The sequence below is a fragment of the Thunnus thynnus genome, chromosome 22, assembly GCF_963924715.1.
Source record: "Thunnus thynnus chromosome 22, fThuThy2.1, whole genome shotgun sequence".
NCBI lineage: Eukaryota > Metazoa > Chordata > Actinopteri > Scombriformes > Scombridae > Thunnus > Thunnus thynnus.
The window spans coordinates 7,551,568-7,577,160 of NC_089538.1; the positions used below are offsets into that span (position 1 = coordinate 7,551,568).

The window sequence follows — 25,593 nt, forward strand, 5'->3', positions numbered from 1 at the left end:
CCCAGGTGCTTAAGAGGGTCCACTTCATGCAAGAGTCATACAGCCGCAAGCAGGTGTTTCACACCTATGCACAGACAGTCCAGGTTTTGGATGAGATGGTGAGAAAGAACTTTAGTGAGTGGAGCCAGAGCCTGGACGGACAGTACCTCAAGAGCCTGGAGCAGTCACTCCTGGTGCGCAGCAAGGACAAGACTGCCAAGCTGGACATCAACTTTGACAGGTGGATTCCACAAACTCAATGGAAGGCATTAACATTCACGCTTACATTCACACAGTCTCTTATACGATAATGTCTTCTGTGTTCTTGTGACACACACAAATCTACACACATACATTCATGTAGAAACCAAACAATAATTCACATACATGACACAGACTTGCTTATTATTTATTTTGTGTGTTTTATGTGTTTTCTGTCCAGCAACTTGCTAAACCTGTTCTCTGAGATCTACTACTGGGATCGACTAAAATTTGAGATCCCCCAGTGTGTGTCTGACATTTATCAGGACAGAGAGGAGCTCAGAGGCCTGAGGGAGAGAGCACTGCTACTGATGAAGGACTATAACAGGTATGACTCATACACACAGAGAAGGAGACACAAACATATATGCAACACTACGAGCACTGATGTATTATTATATTGTAATAATCAGAATTAGTTGTTTTTGGAAGATACCATGCTTTAAATACCCATCTGTACCTATAACCTTTCCAACCAGATGAAATAACATCATGATTGTAGAAGCTAAGCTAACAGTCACAACATTATACAACAATAATTTTGTGTGAGGTGAGTCACTGGATTTTAGTGGTAGTGATAGTGATTAATATCACTTGAGCACTTGCCTGTTGTGAGTTTGTGGTAGAGAAGCGGTGAGTAAGGAGCCCTTATTTCCTGTTCACCACTATTGTCATTTGGTGTGTGTGCCATGTGCTGTGCATTGTGTCATGGCAAACACCTACATAAGCCCCCTGAGCAGTTGTTCACCTTCAGTAGTCGCTACGGTGCTGCTCAGATTCTGTGTATTGTAGTATAATTGGGAAATTTTTCAGCAATGCAACAGGATAAAAAGGCCAAGTCTGTTAAACATTTTCAATCAACCATTAACATTTAGCTTGCAATATAAGACAAGACAAGACAAGACAGGGCAGGACAGTTGAGCTCACTCAGTTAAAAACACTATCTTACTTGTCTGTTTGTCAGGATCATTGGAATGCTGTCTCCTGACGAGCTGGGTTTGTTTCGTGAGCGAATTTCTTTCCTGGATAAGAAGATTCAGCCGGGGCTGACCAAGCTGTCGTGGTTGTCTAAAGGAGCTTCTAACATCTTCATCCGCGATTGTCTCATGCACATTGAGAAGGTTTCAACAGAGTTCACAACTAACCGATACGGACATGTGTACAAATACATTGTTACTGTAGAAATTATACTTATTTATCACTTTTTCTTTTTGGGTTCAATTTGGGTTGAATGCAGAGTTGTGATTGAATCCCCTTACTGGCTGAGTAAATGTTTTCAGTTTACTTTTGAACTTGGGACACAGTTCTAACAGATCTCAGGTCATCAGGCACTTTATTCCAGAAAACAACACCAAGGCAATTAAAAGCACCCTCAACAGATCTGGAAGCTATTCTTTGTCCAGGAAGAAAACCACCACTGACCTGAGAAGTTTAATTGGATTGCAATAAATGAGCAGCTGAGCTCCTCTCTTCTCCTCTCCTCTCCTCTCCCTCTTATTATACTCCAGGTCCAGTCAATAGTTGACGGATACAAAGTATCCAATCTCGCCATCTCCACACTTTGTCGTCAGATCAGTGAAACATTGCTGGTTAGACTGGATGGAAAGACTGTGTACAGGTAACAGCAGATATGTGATGTCTTCCTAATTCCATGGGATGTTTAATACTGTAAATACACAAAGTAAAGCATGTGCAGGTATTATTTAATATATTTAAATCACTTCTTATGACATACAGTTATTATTATATGTATGTATTTAAAATGCATATTCATGAAATACAGTAAAACAATAGGTAAAATCTTTTTTTTTTCAAAATTGCTTTTTAAAAATCACACCACACATTGCTAACAGCTCACTGAGGAAGTCAACAGCAAACCTCTCTACTTCTTGACCTTGTCTGAAGCGATGCACATGGGTCAAATCTCAATTACACTGTGGTTCCAAGTGATGTGCATTGGTTTTCCTTTGTTAGTACTGTAGCATCATCGTGCTTCTCCTGATTTTATTCTCAGGAACTTGGAGTTTGAGGATGATCAGAAGACTCACCAGCAGAGCCATCTCCAAATACTTCGCTCAGCGCATCAGCAAATTGTTGATATCATGACCCGCATCCACAACACCTTCTCTGATGATGGACCTGAGGTCTGTGCTGTGATTTTCTGTCATTTATTCACTGTCAGCTGCATTCCATCAGAAATGTTCCTACACTTTTAGAACTGATGGTTTTTTTTACTGAGTAAGCACTTTATAAGACAGTTATTTTAGACTTGATATGATATCCTGTGAGTGTGCAAGGTTGTGGCAGACACTTACAGTAGAGGCAAGAGATAAGATTGTTTACTTGCAACTAATAAGTGGTCAGTAGTTAAGCTTTTTCTTGGTAGTACAAAAAATGCTGCATGAAATAGCAAAGTATTGACCCACATAAGTTGTTAATGTCTGGAATAAAGCTGAATCAACGACCCACTGCTTGCAAAAACATGACAGCAAATATTGTAATCTGCACCTATTCGCCGACAGCAATGTGCACTGCTTTGTCATGTGTGTACATTTTTATCATGATGTTTAAGGTCCATGAGCACTGGGTGACTTACACAGAGAAGGTGGACCACATGGTGGAGGAAGCTCTCAGGAGCAACATCAAGCGCTCTATGCAGAAGCTATCCAGAGCCATCAACGGAGACAGCAAGACATCACCCAGTCCTTTGTTTAAAGTTGTAGTAGCACTGCGCCAGGCAGCCCCCCAAACCACTCCAAAGGTACCAGCAACCACTCCTAATTCAATTTTTATGCAATAATGATATGTTTAATTTAGTGGTTGGCGATTTGATTTCTTGGGTAAAAATGAGAGTCTGTGTGTGTGTGTGTGTGTGTTTGTCTGTCTGTCTGTCTGTTTTGACAGGCTGAGTTCTCCCCGACACTTGGAAAGCTTGCTCAGATTGTAAACATTATGCCTCAACTCATCAACACCATCTCTGAATTCAAGCGAATGCCTGAGCTTCTATCCTGCAAAAGCTCACAGGGGAATCCAATACACATCAACATTGGTTCGAACATTTTTAAGAACATGTTCCTTTCTTTTTATTTTCCCTGGAGAAAAAAATGTTTAATAAAATGAAGAGAAACTGTGTACATATTCAGGCTGGTTTTACTGCGAGGCAAATGTAGGCAAGATATAAAATCCTTGTAAATGAAGGAATTGCAGACAGTGATTTCTATGTATATCTGTGTAGACATATATATATATATATGCACAGTATACTGTATGTGACCATATCTATCTGTCTGTGCTTCTGCTTGGCAACCTCCGGTCTCATTGTCCCCTGGTCTTTTTGATCCTTCAGAGCAAGATGAGGAGATAAGGAAAATTCAGGCTGCAGTTGCCACAGGGATGACAGCCAATGCCACCCACCTGCAGGCCTATCTAAAGACCTGGGACAGATACAGGGATATCTGGGAGGTCAACAAGGACTCCTTTATACAACGCTACCAAAGACTCAACCCACCAGTCACTTCTTTTGATGCAGATATACATAGGTACTGTGCAATGAAAACTAATTTCTAATCACCATTCTTCAGTTGACCTTTTTAAGAAGTTTCCATATTTTTTGATGCAAAAACAATGGAGTACGTTGTGAGTGAAATGAATTGAAGCTGACTACAGCCGTTGTTCACTATGAAGGGAGGAACTACCAATTTTTAACAGTCACCTTGCAAGCAAATTGTCATCTTGTGACAGCTGTGGAACCTGGCAGCTGTTGCCCATTCACACAGACCTACAGTATATACTAATTAGGGTTTTTTTGTTTCCATTCCCCAAGTGAACTTTTGTTTCGTTTTGTCATAAAACATTCTTCAAAACTTGTTTGTTTACCATAATGAAGCTTGCAGATGCAATAATCTCCCTCTTTTACATTTCTGTCATGTCCACTCTCTGGTTCACCCCGCAGGTACACAGAAAAAGCCAACAATGTTCAACAGGAAGAGACGGTGGTAAACATCCGTTTTGTCATGCTGGACTGTACACCACTCAAGTCCTCCTTGGTGCAGCACTGCAGTGAGTGGCAAACCAAGTTCACTCAACTGCTCAGACACATGGCCAGCAACCGCCTCAAAGAACTTCACGCCTCCCTTCAAGACAGTGCCAACAGGTGGGGAGTTAAGTGAAAGGACTGTATTTTAGGGGGCATTTTTGCCTTTATTACAGATAGTAGAGAGAGATGAAACCGAAGCAAAGGGGGACGTTGCAGGTTAATAGTGAGTGTCTTAACCCCTAAGCTACAGGGGTGCCCCAAAAATACTTGATTTTAAAATAGAGGTTTTGCAGTTGAGGTTTGTTTTAATTTATAAAGCTGGCTGGTTGTATGTATTTCAGTTCAGTTCAAATCACTTTATTTGTCCTGAGATGCAATCGCAGAGGCACATAGAGTAATACAATTAACAAGTAACAATACAAGAAAAGTTTAAAAATATGTAAAAAAAACAAACACATAACATAGAGCGTAACAGTGCTTATTTGGAGTTGTGCATTGTATGGCATACAGTGCAAAATAAGCTATACAAATTATGATATTAATATAATACTAATAATAATGCAATAACAATATAATACTAATACAATACTAACAATGCAATAACATATGTAGACAGAGAATGAATGACTGAAAAGGAAACTTTTTTATATGATAATTCACCTTGACCATGAATTACCAAATGACCATCAGTGCTTGTCTGCAGCCTTGGAATAAAAAGCCCATACCACCAACATCTGCTGCAGGTGTTGTGGGACTACAGGCCAGCCCACACTGCGCAGGACCTTGCATTTTCTGTTCAGGACATGTCAAATGCACAGTCTACACAGAGCGCACACAATAGTTGGTGCACTTTACATGAAATAGACTAACATGTGAATTCTGGTGATATAAATGATTGATTTCACCTCATTGATTTTGTAAACGTTGGAGATATATACTATGTCTTAATGTTGTGTGTTTGTTTGTATGTGTGTCTTTAGGCTGAGACGACCGCCCCAGACACTGGTGGAACTTAGTGAGAGCGTGAAGCTCTTAGAAACTCTCCAGGGAGATTTGTCCAAGACAGAGGCTCAGATTCCTCTCATCCATGAACAGTTTGCTATCCTGGACAAATATGAGGTCCCGGTGGAACAGGCTGTAAGCACCTCTCTAATTATACAGCAAACACTCATTACACAGGACAATGTGTGTGTGACTGTGTGTGTGAGCAATTGATTGATTGTTCATTCTACCTTAGGTTAAATAATTAAATCAGTAGGACTTTTGTGCACCTTTAGGTATTCAGCAGAATATTGACAAAACACTGACACTGGTAGTCACAAAACATTGGTAGTCATGGGTCTAGCATCATTCTCATCAATATTTCAATCCTGCCACTTTGTTCACCCACAGGTGCAGGACTTGCGGGAGGTGCTGAATGAGGAGTGGGTGTGGTTCCAGCAGGTGTTGATCGACAGCGACATCATGCTGCAGAAGCACAAGGAGAAGTTTAAGAACAGCCTCATCCTCTCCTCTGAGGAATTCAAAAAGAAGATACAGACTACTGTGCAGGAGTTCAACAGCACAGGTCACACGCTTTGTTGCACAACTCATTGTTCTCTTGTACTGCACCTTACTGTTGCTGTCTCTACTTCTTTCTGTCCCTGTTGTGCCATTACTGATCTATATGAGGCCTCATCAGAAGTGAATGAAATACCTGACAAACCCACTTGATAACATTAATGCAAAAAAAATCCTGTAAATCTAAAAACTCTCATAAAGCAGTCCAGTAACATTGCTCACAATGGCCTAATATAACCAGAGATATTACATGAGACATATTACAGATAGCTACCTTGATAATATAACCAAATCTTTAATGATTAACAAATATCTAGTTTCTCAAGACATATACCAACTCTAATGTGTTGGGAGAAATAATCAGCATATTTTCTTTGTACTGTCTGTATGACATAGCTGTCAGTTTGCCATCTCTGGTTTTGATGGCCATGTTATTATGGTTTTATTATATATATGCATATCTGTGTGTATTCCATAGATAGAGGAGATATTGTAAGGTATGCTCAATGTGTTTGCATAATTGTGTTTGTGGATCGATGTAAGTGTATGCTTGTTTGTGTGTGTGTGTGTGTGTGTATGCTTTTTCATGTGTGTATGTGTATCTACTTTTTGCATGTTCAGGTCCATTTGACAGTGCGCTGAGCACTGAGTTGGCCTTAAAGCAAATAGTAGGTCATCGCAGCCAACTGGAGGCTCTAAAACGGGAGGAGAGCACCATCCTCCACGGCCTGGGCTTCTTCAAGATAGAACAGCCGCCCTTCAAAAACATGCAAATGCTGGAGAAGGTCTGACTACCCATGAGGCTCATAGTTATAACACACTGTTGTCCTGGCATAAGCTTACACAGACTCCAACATAATTAGCAGTTAATCCAGAGAAGGTTACTGTGGAAGGTATCTTTGTGATAAACTGGATCTATATGTTTGAGTGAGGAAAGACTTTTGTAAGCATTTTTTGGTAGTTTTAATTATTTGATTGTATATAGTAATAGAAAATTGTTTGATTATGAGAGAGAGGGGATGACATGGGACAAAGGTTCCAGGCCAAATTCAAACTCTGGGTGTTGTGGATGTTGCAAGCCTCATAAGAGTAATGCAAGACATATTTAATGATTGTATTTTGCTTGTGTCTGTATGTGTTGTACAGGACATAGATTACCTGCAGCAGGTCTGGGAGATTACACAGGAGTGGAATACAAACTGGAACATCTGGAAGGTTGATCAGTTTGCTACGCTGCGGACAGAGAACATGGAGGGCACAGCACAGGACATGTTCAAAAAACTCCACAAACTCCAGAGAGAACTCAAGGTCAGCTCTACCACACAGAGTTCATTGAATAGCGTCAGCCATAATATATGACTTGTGTCTGTTTAGGTTTCATTACATGCAAATAAAATGCATATAAATTCCAAAACAATACCAGTACTGTATGAATAATGCAAACCTTGGTGCCTATACCACAAATGCACAAATCTAAACCCCACAGCAGCTCTAACACCGACATTACACAGAAGTAAAGACCTGATCTTGGTCTGATTGCAGGATAAGGATTGGGACATCGTGGATTTCTCCAAGAACAAGATTGACCAGTTCAAGAGGATCATCCCTCTCATTGCTGACCTGAGAAACCCAGCCATGAGAGACAGGTACTGATTGGAGCCAAAGTATCTATTTGTTTATTATTGATTGTGTTTTTAGTTCAAGTATCTTATAACTATTGTTTTGCAATAGTAACAGTTGTTACAGTATACTGCTACAGGAAGAAACTGTATAAGACAAAGCATGGACACAAAGAAAAATACAACTGTTATATAGTTAAATATTCCTCATTTAGAAGACTAATATTAGTAGATAAATGATCAGCAAAGGATTAGAAGGTCACTGCTACATTCTGGATGTTGTAATATTTGAGTTAATAGTGTAATTAGGTAGTGTCTAATATAATATATGAATATAAAATGTTGTAATGTTATGAAAGTTTTTATTTATTTTAACTTTGAGAACGTTTTACTGTAAGTGTTTGAGTGTTAGCATTTAGTAAGCATGTGTTTTTATAATGTCTTATTGTCTGTGTTTATTTTAGTATATAACGATAGGGGGTATTATATGTTGTTCAGTTTGTAAAGCCCTTTGAGGCAAATGTGTGATATATGACTTATGGACTATAGAAATAAAATTGACTTGACTTTACATGGTGATAGTCAGCTGGGAGGTGCTAGCATTCACCTTTACTTTTTTTCCCTTCAGCTCTTTCTTTGCAGATCTACTCAGGTCTTTCAGAATAATCATTCCTCTGATGCCACCTTTCTTTCAGGCATTGGAAGCAGATCTGCGACGAGCTGCAGTGCTCCTTTGATCACACCAGCACTGAATTCACCCTGGAGAAGATCATATCACTGGGCCTTGACAAGTATGCTGACAAGATCTGTGAGATCTCTGGAGCCGCCAGCAAGGAACTCTCCATTGAACAGGTCCAGTCTCTTTTTCTAGTCTAAACGGATGCTTAGTGGGCATTATTGTATCTTCACCTGCTTCCATTCATTCTAACTAGCTCATGGAGCAGCTGTGCCTGCCTCTCAACCTGTATCAACATCAATCCTGCCCCTAACCCCTCTCCACTCCCCACCCCATTCACAGGGGTTACATCAGTGCAGTTTTAGGGCCAGATTTATGCATGTATGCATATGCATATTCAATTTGCAACCGCAATCTGCATTTAATTAGCAGCTGATTTACTAAAACAGCAGGTAATTGTGTAATAAGAATTGGGGACTGCATTGTAGTGTAGTGTATTCTGTGAGTGAAGTAGAGCCTGAAAGGTGCAGTCATGGGATTTATTTGTGATTAACCAGGTTTGAAAGTGATCAACCTGAAGTAATTCTTAAATTGAAATACTACATAAGGGTTCAAAATGTTCCTTACTTGTGGTGTCTAGCCATGCCGATTATGATATTACAGTTATTACTGTATTTACAGTTTTTAAATACAATATATTGTCATAGTAGTGTTTATACATTCTTCTAAGAAAATGACAGAGAAAATATAGAGAGGCATGAAAAGAACCACATGTGTACAAAAGAATGCTCACAAAGATCTACAAGGCAAGTGTGTAGAGTGAAAAAAAAGAAAAAAAGATATGTTACATGCCATCATCACACTTATGTCCAAAAGGTTCTCCATCTGTGATGGATGCAAGCAGTAGAGCTCATCAAAAACTAAGATCAGTGGTGTCCTGCCATTAATAATCTAATGATGAACATACAGTATGTCATTAAGCTTGTGGAAAAGGAAAAGAAATGTCTAACTCTCATCTTTCCACTTCTCAGTGTTGTGTCCTGTCTGTTAATATTACTCCTTGCGTTTTATATTAAAGGGCCTGGAGGACATTACCAAGACATGGGAGGAAACATTCCTGGACATCGCACCTCACAAAGACGAAGGCCACTATCGGCTGAGGTGAGAAAGTGAGCCTTGAAGTGAGCCAGGGTTGGGTGGAGGGTTCACGTCCTCAGAGAATGACAACACTGTGCTGTAGAGGAATTTTTGTGTAGTGGTTTTGTGTAGTGTAACTCACAACGGCAGATCACTTGTCACTCTGTGGCCCACATTTTGCCACGCACATCTATTACAAAGGAAAAGCTGTAAAAACAGGATAAGGATTACACACATTTTAAAATAACTCCACTTGGTCCAATATAATCATAACTGAATGAGCCATCATTTTAGATTCATTTTAGACTCATACAAAGTCAAATTAAAGCTGGATACATGCTTTGGCTTTGCTATTTTTCTGTCAGAGAAATAGAAATCGTGGGGGAAAGAGAATTTGCTTGAATATGGAGTTATAACTGTAACCCAGGCTGAAAGCTGCTCCAACATATGCCATAGATTTGTGTCTCTGTCTTACTTACCTGCATCACTAGATCCCACAGCCCAGTACAGCTCAATACTGCCATCCAGTGATGTCTAAGTCTAGCTGTGTTTTGTGTATTATAGATAGATGAATGCAATGCCTTTGCAGCATTGCTGTATAGTATAGAGCATATGTGATGTGAGAAGGAATCTGTCTGTTCTGCCTTGTTGCATAAGTCATAATTAGGGAGTGAGTGTGTTTGTTTGTAGTCGGAGATGAGTGAGCAGAACAGAGTTAGGCGATTGGCAGCCTGGCTGGTGAAAGCAGGTAGGCCCAGTCCATCTGCTGCATATAAGAATAAGCAGAGTCAGACCCTAGGCCCAGTCCAGTTGGCAGCCCAAGCCATTGTCACTGATTCCATAGAGGGTGGAAGGCTGCAGTCAGCCACTGGCCCACAGTAAACATGATGAAGAGAGGCAGGGAGAGAGAGATTGTAGAGCCAAGAGTAAAGTGAGGATGAATGAAAGTACAGAAAATGAAACCCATCAAACATTTAAATAAATTCTTTTGAGAAATCAATCATTCATAAAAAGAGCTGAACAAGAAACAGAAATGTCTGAAAAAGACATGACTGCTGGTGCGTATGCCTGAAAATATTTGTAGGTGTTGGAAGTACTGTGTGTCTCTGAGATTAATGCAAAGTCATGCAATAACAGCAGTGAAACATACCGTAGTTACCGCACTGAAAAAAACTGCTTATTTATAAAAATAAAATAAAATAAAAATGAACCAACAAAACGTGCCTCTTGTCCACCTTTATGGTATCAAATCATCCATGCAATTGTTTTCCGTGATAACTTAGTCATCATATAAAATCAATAATGATTATGTATGTTAACAGGGACCTCCTTTGCAAACAGGCTCTACCCCATTATGTACATGGGGGGGATGAATATTCAGAACATCTCTCAATATTTTGAAGTCAAACGCAATCAGTAATTAGCAACTGTGTAAGGCAATCAGTGCCTACCTTACAAGGTTTTAAGCAAAACTGAACATTATAACATATAAACATTATAACATCTTCACAAAGATGTCATTTATTGCAGAATTTATGCAACTAGATTGGATTCAAAAACCTGTACTGTTTTCTGCTCCTTACCTGTTTCTCCCAGGGGAACAGAGGAGGTTTTCCAGGCCCTGGAGGACAACCAGGTTCTCCTGTCCACAATGAAGGCTTCTCGCTTTGTCAAAGCCTTTGAGCGAGAGGTTGACTGTTGGGAACGCCGGCTGTCCTTAGTACTGGAAGTCATTGAAGCAATCCTCACTGTGCAGCGTCAGTGGATTTATCTGGAGGTATAAGAGGCACACTCACATACTATGTCATGCGGTTCATTAGTAGACACAGATATTAACTTTTCTTTATTGTCTGTGAAAATTCACCATTGGATGACATACACATTGTTATTTGTTATGGTCTTTTTTTATTAGAGAGATTAGATTAGATACATATATCACACAGTATATGTTTCTCCAGATAATACAGATGACAGTTAATCTCTTTTCACTACAGTATCTCAATCGTTCTCTGTCATTCTCCATTTCCTTGTTCTTTCACCTTCCCAGAACATTTTCCAAGGAAAGGACATCAGGGAGCAGCTGCCTCATGAGTGCAAAGAGTTTCAAGATGTTAGTGCTAGTTGGAAGACGATCATGGGCCGACTTAATGAGAATAACAACGCCTTGCAGGGAACACACCACCCAGGTATTACAAATGTTTCATGTCTCTTCAAAAACTTGCTGTTAACAATATGTTGTCACATTTTACTGGGTGTCTTCAGGGCCTAAAAAATGTCCTTTTGAATTTTAAAAGATCTATTAATAATCCATCCATACTGTATATATAAAATTCTTAAACTTTGGTTGCTTTTTGCATATTATGTTTTATGTCTTGAGAATTTTGATGTGTGACAGGTCTACAGTTGCTAGGAAATGTGTCTCATATTTCATCCTAACCATGAACAGACTGATCCTTTGTATTTTAAATGATTATCATGGATGTGTATGTGGTGCTGCCAACTTTTACACTGCCAATAATTGTGCAAACGTGATTCACTCTCAAAGAAACTTCTCAGTTATATAAATATATGCATATTTAGAATGACATTTTTTTGTTAATTTCACAATCAGCATCTGTAAGCAGTCACCTCTGTCTTTCAGGTTTGCTAGAGAAGCTGTCAGAGATGAGTGCCAAGCTGGAGGAGATCCAGAAAGCCCTTGACATGTATCTGGAGACCAAGAGGCAGATATTCCCAAGATTTTACTTCCTGTCTAATGATGACGTGCTGGAGATCCTGGGGCAGTCACAGAACCCAGAGGCCATGCAACCCCACCTGAAGAAGTGTTTCGACAACATCAAGAGCCTACGCACTGACAAGGCAGGGATCTTAGATAAATACAACCAGAATCAGAAAAACAATCCAAGGCGGACATACACTCAGTGGCCGGGGGCTACACTACTTCTGTGAAGGAATTGTTTAATTTTGATTATGATTAGATTATGAAATTTAACATTTTGTCGGGTTGGAGTAAGTATGCAAGCATTACTTCTTTCATTGATGCTGCTTTCTAATAGCCTTGCACCTAAATGATGTGCGTATAATTACTCTTACTCAACTAGATTACTAAATGTGACATGTTTACATCACTTATGCGTCTTTACCTTAAGTTCTATACTGCAGTGGATCTACTCTAACACCTTTACTGGATTGATATTATGGGACAAAAAATACATCAAAAGCATCAAAGAAAAGCTATTATCCAGGCAAATTGATTCTGCTGCCAAACATATTTGAAATACTTAATAATGTCAGGCTAAGTCCTGTACAATTGTATTAGCAGGAAAATATGAATAAAAATATTATTAAAATGAATATCAGGCCAAATTTTGATGAGAATTTTGGGCAAAACAACATGATCCCTAGTAGACATATTACTAAGATGAGATAAATCCTGTTTTTCCAATTCAGTTTAATTTGTTACATAACCTTTTAAAATTTGTCAGTATCCAAACAAAACAAAACACAATACGGTGAGCACTCCTGATACACAATACTGACACACCAGACCTGATTAAAGAAACTTCATTTTCATATTTTCAAGATGAACAGGCCTCAAAACACAGTTTTCAGATGACAGAATCAGATTATGATGGAACAGTACATACAGAGAGATGCCACTGTGTGTTTATGTTTTCTATAGTTTGGCATTAGGCGAGATGCTGCCGGGATGTTCTCTGCTGATGGGGAGTATATTGAGTTCTTTCGTATAGTGCAACTGGACAAGCCTGTGGAGGTACAGTAGTAATGATGCTCATGATTATGGTTATGATGACAATGGTAGTGTTATGATGAGAGTTATGGTAGATAATATGAGCACCATTTTGTTTTGTCTTCATGTAGGTTTGGCTGTGTGATATTGAGAATATCATGCGTGTTACACTAAAGATTCGTCTGAGTGAATGCCTTGCAAGTCTGAAGAGGATTACAGGACATAGAGACAAATGGGTCAAAGATTGGCCTGGACAGGTATATTTGTCTCTAATTCTGATTTTGAACCTTCACCAATCTGACATTCTGATTGTTTGACTGACACTGAAGCAATGACTTGCTCTTGACTTACTGACTCTGACAGTCTTAAAAATAAGCTGCATTTTAAAGCAGTGCAAATAGATTTACCAATTTGAAAACCACTGTGAAATATCAAGTGTTTTTCGTAATTGATATTTTCTCCCAGTAAAGACGGCTGTCCTATACACAATGATTTTGATCAATTTACAAATCACAATTCCTGCTGCACTCAGAATTACCCATCTTAAAATCCTATACTTGGATTGTTTTTTTTTAATTCAATCCATGTCACTGAATAGTTGAGGTAATACCTTGCTTTAAGGTACACAAGCTCTATATTCCCTAACATTTAATTTATAGAATCCTCTCATGGTTGTGGAGTTAATAAATGTGATAAAAACAGCAGTATGGTAATGTTAAAACCAAATAAAACAGAATTACCAGGTTTTACTCCTCCTATTTCAGATGCTGATCACAGCCAGTCAGATCCAGTGGACTGCTGATGTCACTCAGTCTCTCATAACCGGCAAGGAGAGAGCTGACAAGTCTTCCCTTAAATCCATGAAGAAGAGACAGGTTTAACTGACTTTTTTAACTTCTTACTTTACTGAAACATGTTTGATATTGTCTTCATGTAGATATGTTTTTGAGTGATCTTACAATTTGTCAACACACTAGTACGTCTCCATCAGAATTTTTAGCTTTTCAAGGCTACTTGAAAGTTTACTTTGTTATACTTACTTTCATCCTGTAATGTACACAAAATATATCACATAAAATACAGCAAACTGGAAGTGTGATGATCATCAATTTCTGATATGGTAATTATTTTATTTTTTTACAGTGCAATTATTTACAGTGAAATTAATCTTGTTACGTTAAAATCAATTTATCAGCTTTTTAGCACCATGGACAGCGACATAATGATGCTAAGAATTAACAGGATTCCAATAACCTCTTGAGCCTTTTCTATAACTGTCTTTCTCTCTCAGGTGTCCATGCTTCAGTCCTATTCAGAGCTTATCCGTGGCAACCTGTCCAAAGTCCTGCGTCTGAAGATTGTAGCTCTGGTCACAGTGGAAGTTCATGCTCGGGATGTCATTGACAAGCTGGCCAAGGCAGGCTGCAATGATGTCAATGCCTTTGAATGGCTGTGCCAGCTACGACTATACTGGGAGAAGGTATGCCCTGAGAGAGCCAAGTAAGCACAACATACAGGAGACAGTGTGGAAAAAAGAAGAGCTGATAGGATCACTTCTATTAAGCTGTAATTTCAGAAACATTTCCACAGTGGCTTTGGTTTTTCCATCCTGCTATTTCAAGAAATGTACTATTAAGTTTGCAGAAAAAATCTGAAAGCAATAGTTGAATGGAACAGGTGGGTATAGATAAGTAGCTTTTCATCAATTGGTAGTTTGTGGCAGTAAAACAAACACTGCAGTACATATACCCTCTCCCTGCTTCACAGTTTTTACATATTATATTTACATAGTTTTGTTTGCTCTCCCAACAGGATGTTGATGATTGCATAATCCGACAGACCAACACACGTTTCAAGTATGGCTACGAGTACCTGGGCAATTCTGGACGGCTTGTCATCACTCCACTTACTGACAGGTCACAATCAGTCATTCAGTCAATCAATGCACCAGCTAACAATATACAATAATATATCAGTGAATTAATTCATCACAGTATTTTACATAGTTTTACATTTAAAATGTTGTTTTAATTTTATAATGTCACTACTGAGTATCAGACCCTGGATGACACTGAAGCCACTCAGGAAATTACATTACAGCAGAGGCTACCATTAGCATTGTTAGTACAATTGCTACATTACACTTTGGCTCTTTGTGCATTCACAGTTAAAAGGATTAGTGCCGGTTTTATGTAAATTAGCTGTTACAAAGGGTAGATTAGTAATTGCATTATATATATTAGTTTATATTCAGACCTCACATTCTTACATTGCAGCATAAAAAAGCTAACAAACTTACTGTATTTCCTTGTTTTAGTCTCTATTAGTGCAAATGGCAGGCAGACAACATGACAACATACAACAGTATGAAACATAAGACAATAAGAGAATATAGCAAAAAACAGAAAACAACATACAACTTAACATTAAATTGTAACTTTTTGTGCAAGAAATTGCATATTAAGCGTATTGTATATCAAGATATTTACATCCAAGTCATTGAGACATTGTGTTTATTTAATTGTTTAATTTTCATATATGTATGCATATCACAAGTAAAATATAGAGTAAATGTCAGTTTTTGTCTCTGTGCAGGTGTTACATGACTCTGACCACAGCGCTCCATCTGCATCGGGGGGGCTCTCCTAAAGGCCCAGCTGGTACTGGCAAGACAGAGACAGTGAAGGACCTAGGCAAAGCTTTAGGGATGTACGTCATTGTAGTCAACTGCTCTGAAGGACTAGACTATAAATCCATGGGACGCATGTACTCTGGCCTGGCACAGGTAGGAATAGACATGGATGATAGGGACGATGATGATGATGATGATGATGACTGTAGTTAACATGATAATGCAATGCAATGCAAAATTGTTCTTTTTTTTTTCACTGTGTGTCTCAATTTGTATGTATTTAATTGTGTCCACCCTGAACAGACAGGAGCATGGGGGTGCTTTGATGAGTTCAACCGTATCAATATAGAGGTGTTGTCAGTAGTGGCCCAGCAGATCCTCTCCATCCTGTCTGCCCTTTCAGCTGGACAATCAAAGTTCCATTTCGATGGACAGCACATTCGTCTGGTCTGGTCATGTGGCATCTTTATCACCATGAATCCCGGTAGGTCAACACAAATAAGTAAATTCATACACTGCATATTATGCCGGCATATGTTAATATGTAGTGTTAACATTCGGGACATAATGAGCATACAAATAGACATAAGAGAAGTGCATTGATTGATGGATGGTTGTTGCAGAAATAGTTTTAGACATTTTAATATTTTTTTTCCTTTCATGAAAACTTATCATAATTGGCTGTTTCAGCGTTTGCAGTTGTCATCCGTTCTCTCTATTTGTATCTTTCCGTAGGTTATGCTGGGCGTACTGAGCTCCCAGACAACCTCAAGTCCATGTTCAGACCTATCTCCATGGTAGTGCCAGATTCTACTCTAATTGCTGAGATCATATTGTTTGGAGAAGGCTTCAACAACTGCAAGGTACTACAACTCAAGGAAATTTATTCTGGTGGTGTGCCAAAAAAAAGAGAAAAGCAGAACAGATTGTTTTGGCTGCTTTATTCATTCTGCCAGGAACAATGCTTGGAGGGAGGCTTTGAACAGCAGTGATATAGACTTGTTTAGATTGGTAAGGACGTAGATCAGAGACAGTGATTCAACATAAATATATTTTATTTCTCTATGTAACTATAAAAGGAAACTCACTTCAGCTGCTTCAAGGCCTTGTCTGTATAGCAGTTGTATTAATTTAATGGATTCTGTCAGGGTGCTATTTTTATGCTGTACACAGTTCTGACTGCGCATTGATTTCTAAAGTATATCTTCTTGAATTATCACAGTCTTAATGAAACATCCCAGCTTCTTTTATGTGAAGAGCTCGGGCAATCAGTACATGAGATTGAGTTCTTCCACACTGATAGAGATGCAGCATCATCAAATCAATCTGATGAATTCAATTAAAAATACCCTGCTTGCTTTTTCCTATAAAAGTTACAGACTTACAGAGATTTTTTAATTATTTATCAAGGTTTTCAGGAGACAATTGTACTGTACGTGCACACAAAGTGATGTGGAGCCTCAGCTGAACATAGATGAGTGGTGGGTGTTGACCCAATTGTTTCCCCTCTGATTTCTGGGATCATTGTCTGAGTGGGGTTTGGTGCAGGGCCAGGGTTTGAGAGGAATAGTGTGTGTGTATGTATCTATATAAGGGTGATGATTACCACAGACACATTCTCTGGGACCAGTGCTGGAACAGGATTACTGTTGACTCACTTACAGCTTCATGCCACTATGTGTGTGTGTGTGTGTGTATGTGTGTGTGTGTTCATTGAGAGACAACAGAGTTGGTGTGCATTAGTAAACATTCTGGAGCTAACACACCTACAGCATGCTGAGAAAACTTAGGCAACATATACTGCAAATTTGAATCATATTCATCCAAGGCTGACATCCTCTCTTGTCTTGTTTCATCCTTTTCTGTCTCCACTTTGTCTTCCTCTTTGTCCTCATAGCTCCTGGCTAAGAAGGTGTTCACCCTGTACTCCCTGGCGGTGCAGCAGCTGTCTAAACAGGACCACTATGACTTTGGCCTGCGTGCTCTTACCTCCTTGCTCCGCTATGCTGGAAAGAAGCGCCGCTTTTGCTCTAATGTTCCTGATGAAGAAGTAGGTCTATCAATCTCTGTCTCTCTCTCACACACACAGGGGTTTGAGGACTTGCTACGGGGTCATTAGATCCCTTATGATTGGCTAAAGTAGTTCAAAATTCTGCCCCGATGTCCTGTTTGGCTGAAGTGGCACTCTGTTCCAAATAAATATTGTTATAATAATTGTATTGATGGTATTTTGGTTGCTGCTGGTGATGCTATTCCTACACTATAATTATCAATGTCACAAAATTCTGCATCATGCCAAACTCCAGTTTAACAGGCAATTTGTCTTCAGTTGGTATTTCTTTCAGTGGCTCAGTTGAGGTTTGTTCACAAACAAAGTGGTAAGCTTTGACATAACTAGCTATTTCTTAGTTTTTACCCAAAAATTTCTTCACTTTAAAAGCATATTATCAGGCATTTTGTTGTCATAGATGCTGCTGTCATCTTTCTCTCTGTGGGGTTGCTCTTATGACTGAGTGGTTGAGGATACATTTGCATGGGAATAGCAGGCTGTTGCTATGACTTCATGAGCTGGAATGTGAACCCAAGCTGTGCTGTCATCTCTCTTTTGGTGCCCTATCTATCTATAATGCCAAACCATGCAACTATAGATGTATCTGCACTAACTACTTCCCTTTCAAGTGAACTAAACTTTTCTATAGTGAAGTGAACTTATGAGTGACCTTGTATCTCTGTCTCCAGATCCTGTTAATGGCTATGAAAGACATGAACATTGCTAAGCTGACCTGTACTGACCTGCCATTGTTCAATGGGATCACTCAGGACTTGTTCCCTGCTGTGGAAACACCCGTTATAGACTATGGCAAGGTAAGCTGATCTAGGATTCCTGATTCCTTTAACATCTCTGACTAATAGTGAAACTAGAACAATCAAACAAGTTTTACAACACTCAGGCACCCTGCTGTTACTGCATCAGCTTTAACATTTTCATCATTGTCTCTGTAGATGGATGGGATGGGTGGGATAGTACCTTGGGCCACACATTTGGGGTATTTTTCAGTCCTAAGAAATGTTGTGCCTGACATTTGGCTTTGGATGTTTGTATGCACTGAGCACACTGTAGGGCATACATTTTCTGTGTGATGATGTCTGTATGCGTTTTTACACATGCATGTTCATGCATGTATAAATCTATATATGTGTGTATTTGCCACGTTTCTGTTTGTGTATGCCCATGTTTGTGCATCCTGATTCAGACAAAGGCCCAGCCAGATTGGCTGGGTGGGAGTGTGTGCTGCATAGTTTTGAGGGTGTCATTAATTTGGCTGGGAGGCTCCCCCACTATTAGCTACTGGATTCTCAGCCATCTGCTCTGACAGGCTCCATTCGTTTCTCATTTCCACCTTCAAGCTGAGACATCTTTCCTCTCTCTTTGTGACTCAACCTTCCCCTGCTATGTGGTTCAACTCTCTCTGTCTGTTTCTCTGGCTCACTGTGATTCACTCACTCTGTGGTCAGTTTTCTACCTCAGTCAGCAAATGTACTATCTCTTTCTTCAGTCTGTATTTATTGCTCTATCCTTCAGACCTTTCATTATCAGTTACCTTGTCCCCTGTCTTTGGTTTGTTCGTTTGCAGCTTCTTCCCATAACTTTTGTAGAACCTCAACACTTTTTTGATTTATCAGTGTTTATTGCTTTACCTTTATGACTGTAAGTACACTGTATCAGCATCACATATCTTATAAGGGGCCTAAGAAGATTTCAGAATTGGTTGGGTTGTAAAACTGCTGTAGCCTGAGACACATTATATATACACCCAAAATGGACAAATGTAAAATTGACCCTGGCACATCATGGTCAATGTATCAGAATTTTCTGTATAATTACAATCACTCAGGGTTTCACCATCTCTGACTATCTGTCTATGTTTTGCCGCCATTTTGTTTCAGTTGAAGGAGGCCATAGAGGTGGAGCTTCGTCAGAGAGGTTTGCAGGTGACTCCCTTTACCATGACCAAAGTCATTCAACTTTATGAGACCAAAAACTCGCGACACTCTTCCATGCTGGTGGGCAAGACGGGCAGTGCCAAAACGGTCACCTGGAGGGTCCTGCAAAGTGCCCTCACTGCCCTGCACCGCAAGGGAGTGGCTGGCTACCAGCTTGTCCAGGTGGGTGTGAAAATAATACACTGCGTAATTTATTAGCTAATAGTGCTGCTGTAATGAAAAGGAACATCTTGGGCTCCCACTTTGAGAGGCGTATTGAGAAAGTAAAATTTACACAAACTGACAAACACTTCTTGCTCCAATATTAGGCAATTTATCTTGCAAAGTCTTTTCATGGAAAAATTATGGGATTTAGGGACACTGTAAGCAATGATTTTGTTGTGATAAAACAACTTTTTCACATTATTTGCTGTTGTTGAGGGCTCAAATATCTAGTGTACACTTCCCACCTAAATGCAAATCAATACCATCACCCTGTCTGCTTGTCTGTTTGTCTTCATTTCCTTCTATCTGCTTCTTTTCATTTGCAGAGCCAAACTTAGATTACGTGACAGGTTCAGTGGCTGTGTTTACAGTTTTTTCTAGCACTACTTAGATTTTAGCCATGCTAGTGACATGGCTGATAATGTCTGTCAGTCAGTTGGTATACCACTTTGGACCTGACTAAAATATCTCAACAACTATTGGATGGATTACCATGAAATTTGGTACGGACATTCATGTCACTCCAGATTAATTGCAAACAGTTTGGTGATTTCTTTACTTTTGTTATTGTTCAATACATTATTTTTGCAGTTATTTTGTCATTACCAATTTTCATCAGCCTCAGCTATTCTCTGTGCTTAGTGCTAATTAGCACATCTAAGCATGCTAACATGCTAAAGTAAGATGGTGAATATGGTAAAGATTATAGCTTCTCAGCATCAGCAAGTTACCATTGTCATTGGTAGAATGTTAACATGCTGATGTACAGCATCAAAGACGCCCTAGCAGGCTGTAGAATCTTTTCTTTTCTTTTATTTCTCTCTGTCCTTTTCATCTAGTTTTCTTCCTGCTTCTTTCTATTTATGCCTCTGGCTCTTGCTTCCTCTTCTTCAGTGCTCTTTGCATGTCTATTTCAGTCTATGTCTTCCTCTTCTAATGCTAGCATAACCAACAAACTATGGATGGGTGGACGCATGAACAGCAGTTGTATTAACATGTAAACAGAGCTAGTAACCGAAGCTAATCTTGCAATAGATGAAAACATGAGGATCTGAAAAATGACTTGAAAAGCTACTGTTAAATTACAGTATAACATTTTTTTTCAGCATTTAGTCCTTTTTAGCTGACAAACAACATAGCCTGTGACAATTATGATCTGCCAGTAGAAAGTGTATATATCAATACTTCAACCATTACAATTTATTCATTTTAATTCCTCAGTCTTATTGCTTATTCAGTGACAGGAATTTGATTGTCCATGTATGCACTTCTTCTTGCCAGCACTTTGTCACTTTTTTTGTCATTTTCTCTTTCTTGCTTTGGACCCTGTGGCGCAAAAGGAATATCCTCTAAACCCCAAGGCAATGAGTCTGGGAGAGCTGTATGGTGAAAACGACCTCTCCACCAATGAATGGAGTGATGGAGTACTCTCTTCCCTTATGAGATCAGCCTGTGCAGGTACAGACACTAAAAACACTCAGCACTAACAACACACATCTTCTAGTGGCAGTACCCAATTCACTTTTCAAAACCCAGATCAACTGCAATTTTCATTTATTAAATTTTCCATTTTCACTCCAAAAAAACTTATGTAGAATGTCTTACTTTTCTACTATAACACCTCACTTCTTTTGTGACACACACTGCTTCTTCTCTCCATCCTTTAGATGAGAAACCAGATGAGAAGTGGATTGTGTTCGACGGGCCTGTTGACACACTGTGGATAGAGAGTATGAACTCTGTCATGGATGACAACAAGGTGCTCACACTTATCAACGGCGAGAGAATCTCCATGCCTGAACAGGTGAGAATGGAAAATGAAACACTTTCCAAATGGCAAACAGTCTGTTAAAGTAAGATACAATGAAGTTGTTTTGTTTTTGGCTCCAACTAAAAGTTCTCCAAAGGAAACAAGCTTGGGCTGTTTTTGTTGTTGTCTTGATTATCCAAGTGGTTTGATACTTTTAGCTGACAGTCTCACGAGTCTCTAGAAATTGAATTAACTAATGATGGATGGTGCTTTAGGACTTTACTAACAAGCTGAAAGACTCTCCTCTCTCCTCTCAAGAATTTCTGTGCATGGACTAGCAGTCATTGTTTAAAACTCCATGCTTAATATTATAAGTTTGCAGTTTCTTTGAAATTAATCTCAGCAGTATGGCAGGGAACAGCTGCTCTCTTCTCTTTAGTGGAGAACATAGTAACATTACAATTTAATGTAACTGTAGCTATGTAATGTTGTGCGTGGTCCCACATAAAAAATCTAACAAGTAAAACTAAATCTAAATGTTTTTTGTATGTGAAATGATCACAACAGAAAAACTAGAGCTAAGTTCTTTTCTTCTAGGTGTCTCTGCTGTTTGAAGTGGAGAACCTGGCTATGGCCTCTCCAGCTACGGTGTCTCGCTGTGGGATGGTCTACAATGATTACACTGATCTGGGATGGAAGCCTTTTGTTCAGTCTTGGCTCGACAAACGACACAAGGTACAATGCCCTAACTGAATTTTTTAGAATACTGGCTGCGCAAGTCATACACTCTTTGTGATAGCCATAGTCTAGCCAATATTAGCTGTAAAAAGGGAACTTTTGAAATGGCAAAGTTATTTAAATGCATGCTTGTATAAATGAACTTGTATAAATTGTTTACCCATTCCACGATATTAGGCCTCATTCATTGCTGTTTTCTTTGTCTGACATGAAGATTCTGACAAAGATTTTCTAACACAAAGATGAAGTCTCGCAATATTAGATTGTGTGTACATAGTGGATGTGTAATGAGTCACATGTAGTGTTCTCTTATGTCTTTTTTGGCATTTCTGCCTTCATTGATAGAGACGGTAGAAGTCTTTTATAAGCCATTTATAAAAGGAACACATGAGATATCAGTATTGATTTTGCTCCTTTTCCCTGCCACCCCCTTTCGTCCATGTCTGTCTATTGATCTCTACGTTGTTCCATCTCTCCACAGGCTGAGGTAGAGCATCTCAAGCGTTTGTTTGAGAAATATGTAGAGAGCACATTGAACTTTAAGAAGAACAACTGTAAGGAGCTGATCCCCATCACTGAACTCAACGGAGTCACATCACTCTGCCGTCTCTATGACTCTCTGGCCAAACCCAACAATGGGGTGAGACACGTAGAATGCAATCTGTAACACCTGTTTTCTAGCAACACTTAAATGTCGATCCTACAGTAAATGGCATTTGGTGTAACTGACTTAAGACTGAAATTAAGCCATAACCGATCTAACTCCAACCCTATACATTAGTAAATAAATCCCAAAACAAAGGCTGACATCATCTCTTAAGCATCAGAAGCTCCAGCCCATTCTTAAAAACAATGTAATTTTCTTTCTCTCCCTTTCTTCAGGTGAACATTTCCGACAAAGAACACTTTGGTCGGATGGTGGAGCTCTGGTTCACCTTCAGCCTTATCTGGTCTATCTGTGCCTCTGTTGATGAGGATGGACGCAAGAAGATGGATAACTTCCTACGGGAGATCGAGGGCACGTTCCCTATCAAGGTCTTCTGCAGAGCATATTTGTTTACACACTTATGACACGTACAAAGTCAGTCAGACTGCACTCTAGCTCATCATTAGGCTGTTTAGTGGACTTTTATGTTAAGTATACTGTAACTTACAACACACCTGTGACTAAACTATGTTTTGCAAAAAAAAAGAAGTCAACAAAGGGCTTCCAGAGCTTTTTATGTTTAAGGACTTTTGCAGGCTAACAGGCTACCATGATACTGAAAGACTAGTGACAAATGTTTTTTAGTCAGAGTATCCACAACTACAAGAACTTCAACCACAGCAAGAGTTGATGTTGCATACGTAGCTAGAACTATGAGTTTACAGCATGTTTGCCTGTAAAAAAAGCAGTTTCTCTTCTGTTTAGGTTGATAGTCCTCCTCTGTGTCGCTAGTTAGTCCCACATCATAAGGGTCTTGTTTTTCTTCGCCCATTACACGATGAGTCGGCTATTACATTATATCAATGTGATGTGTAGATGGTTTTAGAACTGAAAACCTTAGATGGATTCATATAAGCATTTTAAACATTACTAATGACAGATAATACTGTACACACCAGCCGCATGCCTAACAGCAAACTGAGACATCTGTCTTTAGCAAGCACCAGTAGTCTCTGAACTTTTTATGGATTGAACTCCTTCACTGTGAACACTCTCAGGACACGGTGTACGAGTACTATGTTGACACCAAGAACAAAGCCTGGGCTTCTTTCGAAGATAAACTGCAGAAAGGCTGGCGCTACAATGCCAAGTAAGTAACCAGATTTTATGTACCTGACCTTAGCTATGCATGTGAGTGTGTGGATGTTTTATCCATTTCACTTTCTGTCAGTTCAGTCACTACACTTTTAAAACTGAACAAGACACACATGATATAACCTATCACTAACATCTGATACATCTATATCTCTACCTCTGCAGCGCTCCATTCTATAAGATCATGGTTCCTACAGTAGACACAGTTCGCTACAACTTCCTGGTTAAGGCTCTGGTGTCGGGTCAGTACCCTGTGCTGCTCACCGGGCCGGTGGGCACTGGTAAAACCTCAGTGGCCCAGAGTGTCCTGCAAGGCCTGGATAACTCCAAGTGGGCTGCCCTCACTGTCAACATGTCTTCACAGGTTGGTGCTGTGTGTGTGTGTGTGTGTGTGTGTGTGTGTGTGTGTGTGTGTGTGTGTGTGTGTATGCCAGTTCTGAATCCTTGATCTGACATTTTTGCAAACAAAGATCGTTTTGGCTGATACTTAATTTGTCAAGGCTCTAGTTAGGATCAATACATAGGGTTAACAATAATGTTTATAATAATGAGTTTGAGTTAGCTTTAGGTGGGATAAAGGAACATTATGGTGAGGGTTGATGTTACCTACAGTATAGGACATAGGGAATCTAATAAAGGAATAGTTCAACATTTTGTCATACAGTTTTCTATTCCATAATCTATAGATGCCACACATGCACAAATTTCACCCATATATGAACAGGCAAACAAACACATATCATTGAATTTAAGGAACTGATCGTGCATTAGAATGAGATCCTCTAGTACATTTCCGTACAAGAAAACACCTGTGCTCTGGCTGAACATCTCACCTATCAACTAAATATAACCTTGGACAAGCTCACTGGCACATGAAATGTAGCAATGCAAAGGTGAATGAGTACACGTATTGTATGTATCTGTGTGTATTCCCCTGTGTGTGTGTGTCACTGTGTAGTGAGTTTGAGAGTGAGAGAGAGCATCTGCTTCCATCTGACCACGTGATAGCTCTGAATAGCCTCCGCTACAGTTAGAGTAAAATGACACGTTGCTCCAAGATGCTGCAATTAGGCTGAGTCACGTCAGTGCTGCACAGTCCTGATGAAGGGCTATTAGAGAGCCAGGGATGATGGAAGCACTCATCACCCCCCCCACCCTTACCATCATCATCACCATCCATCACCACAACCCCCACAGCCTCCTCCTTCACATCCATCACCATTACCACCAAACTTTCCCAGGCAACTACTCTGAGCATAAATCATTCTAATCTGGCAGCACTCTCCCTGCCATTTCTCTCTCCTCTCCCTCATACATCTGTCTCATACCATGTCATATTCATAGATTCATACATATTTTGGCATAAGTGCTCCTTTTCTTTTTCTTCCCTTATCTACCTCAATTTCATTCTTGTCTCCACAAGTGAATTAATTTAAGATACTGA

The 25,593-nt window shown here is 39.5% G+C and overlaps 1 protein-coding gene across 3 annotated transcripts in view; it reads left to right on the plus strand.

Moving 5' to 3' along the window:
• LOC137174126 (dynein axonemal heavy chain 2-like) overlaps positions 1–25,593 on the plus strand; it is a 62,369-nt gene that overhangs the window by 7,589 nt on the left and 29,187 nt on the right. For all 3 annotated transcript variants that reach the window (XM_067579207.1, XM_067579209.1, XM_067579206.1), the window contains 37 exons: positions 6–220; positions 422–568; positions 1,205–1,361; positions 1,749–1,858; positions 2,255–2,384; positions 2,813–3,001; positions 3,145–3,289; positions 3,587–3,779; positions 4,193–4,393; positions 5,257–5,413; positions 5,669–5,843; positions 6,458–6,621; positions 6,983–7,144; positions 7,379–7,482; positions 8,151–8,307; positions 9,210–9,292; positions 10,865–11,045; positions 11,316–11,454; positions 11,910–12,127; positions 12,951–13,043; positions 13,151–13,276; positions 13,784–13,894; positions 14,311–14,499; positions 14,832–14,935; positions 15,615–15,804; positions 15,955–16,135; positions 16,387–16,514; positions 17,549–17,701; positions 18,391–18,516; positions 19,600–19,818; positions 21,201–21,318; positions 21,528–21,664; positions 22,208–22,345; positions 22,830–22,988; positions 23,231–23,383; positions 24,053–24,144; positions 24,315–24,513. In XM_067579207.1, coding sequence (XP_067435308.1) covers positions 6–220; positions 422–568; positions 1,205–1,361; positions 1,749–1,858; positions 2,255–2,384; positions 2,813–3,001; positions 3,145–3,289; positions 3,587–3,779; positions 4,193–4,393; positions 5,257–5,413; positions 5,669–5,843; positions 6,458–6,621; positions 6,983–7,144; positions 7,379–7,482; positions 8,151–8,307; positions 9,210–9,292; positions 10,865–11,045; positions 11,316–11,454; positions 11,910–12,127; positions 12,951–13,043; positions 13,151–13,276; positions 13,784–13,894; positions 14,311–14,499; positions 14,832–14,935; positions 15,615–15,804; positions 15,955–16,135; positions 16,387–16,514; positions 17,549–17,701; positions 18,391–18,516; positions 19,600–19,818; positions 21,201–21,318; positions 21,528–21,664; positions 22,208–22,345; positions 22,830–22,988; positions 23,231–23,383; positions 24,053–24,144; positions 24,315–24,513 — 5,643 coding nt within the window. The remainder of the gene's footprint in view (positions 1–5; positions 221–421; positions 569–1,204; positions 1,362–1,748; positions 1,859–2,254; positions 2,385–2,812; positions 3,002–3,144; positions 3,290–3,586; positions 3,780–4,192; positions 4,394–5,256; positions 5,414–5,668; positions 5,844–6,457; positions 6,622–6,982; positions 7,145–7,378; positions 7,483–8,150; positions 8,308–9,209; positions 9,293–10,864; positions 11,046–11,315; positions 11,455–11,909; positions 12,128–12,950; positions 13,044–13,150; positions 13,277–13,783; positions 13,895–14,310; positions 14,500–14,831; positions 14,936–15,614; positions 15,805–15,954; positions 16,136–16,386; positions 16,515–17,548; positions 17,702–18,390; positions 18,517–19,599; positions 19,819–21,200; positions 21,319–21,527; positions 21,665–22,207; positions 22,346–22,829; positions 22,989–23,230; positions 23,384–24,052; positions 24,145–24,314; positions 24,514–25,593) is intronic.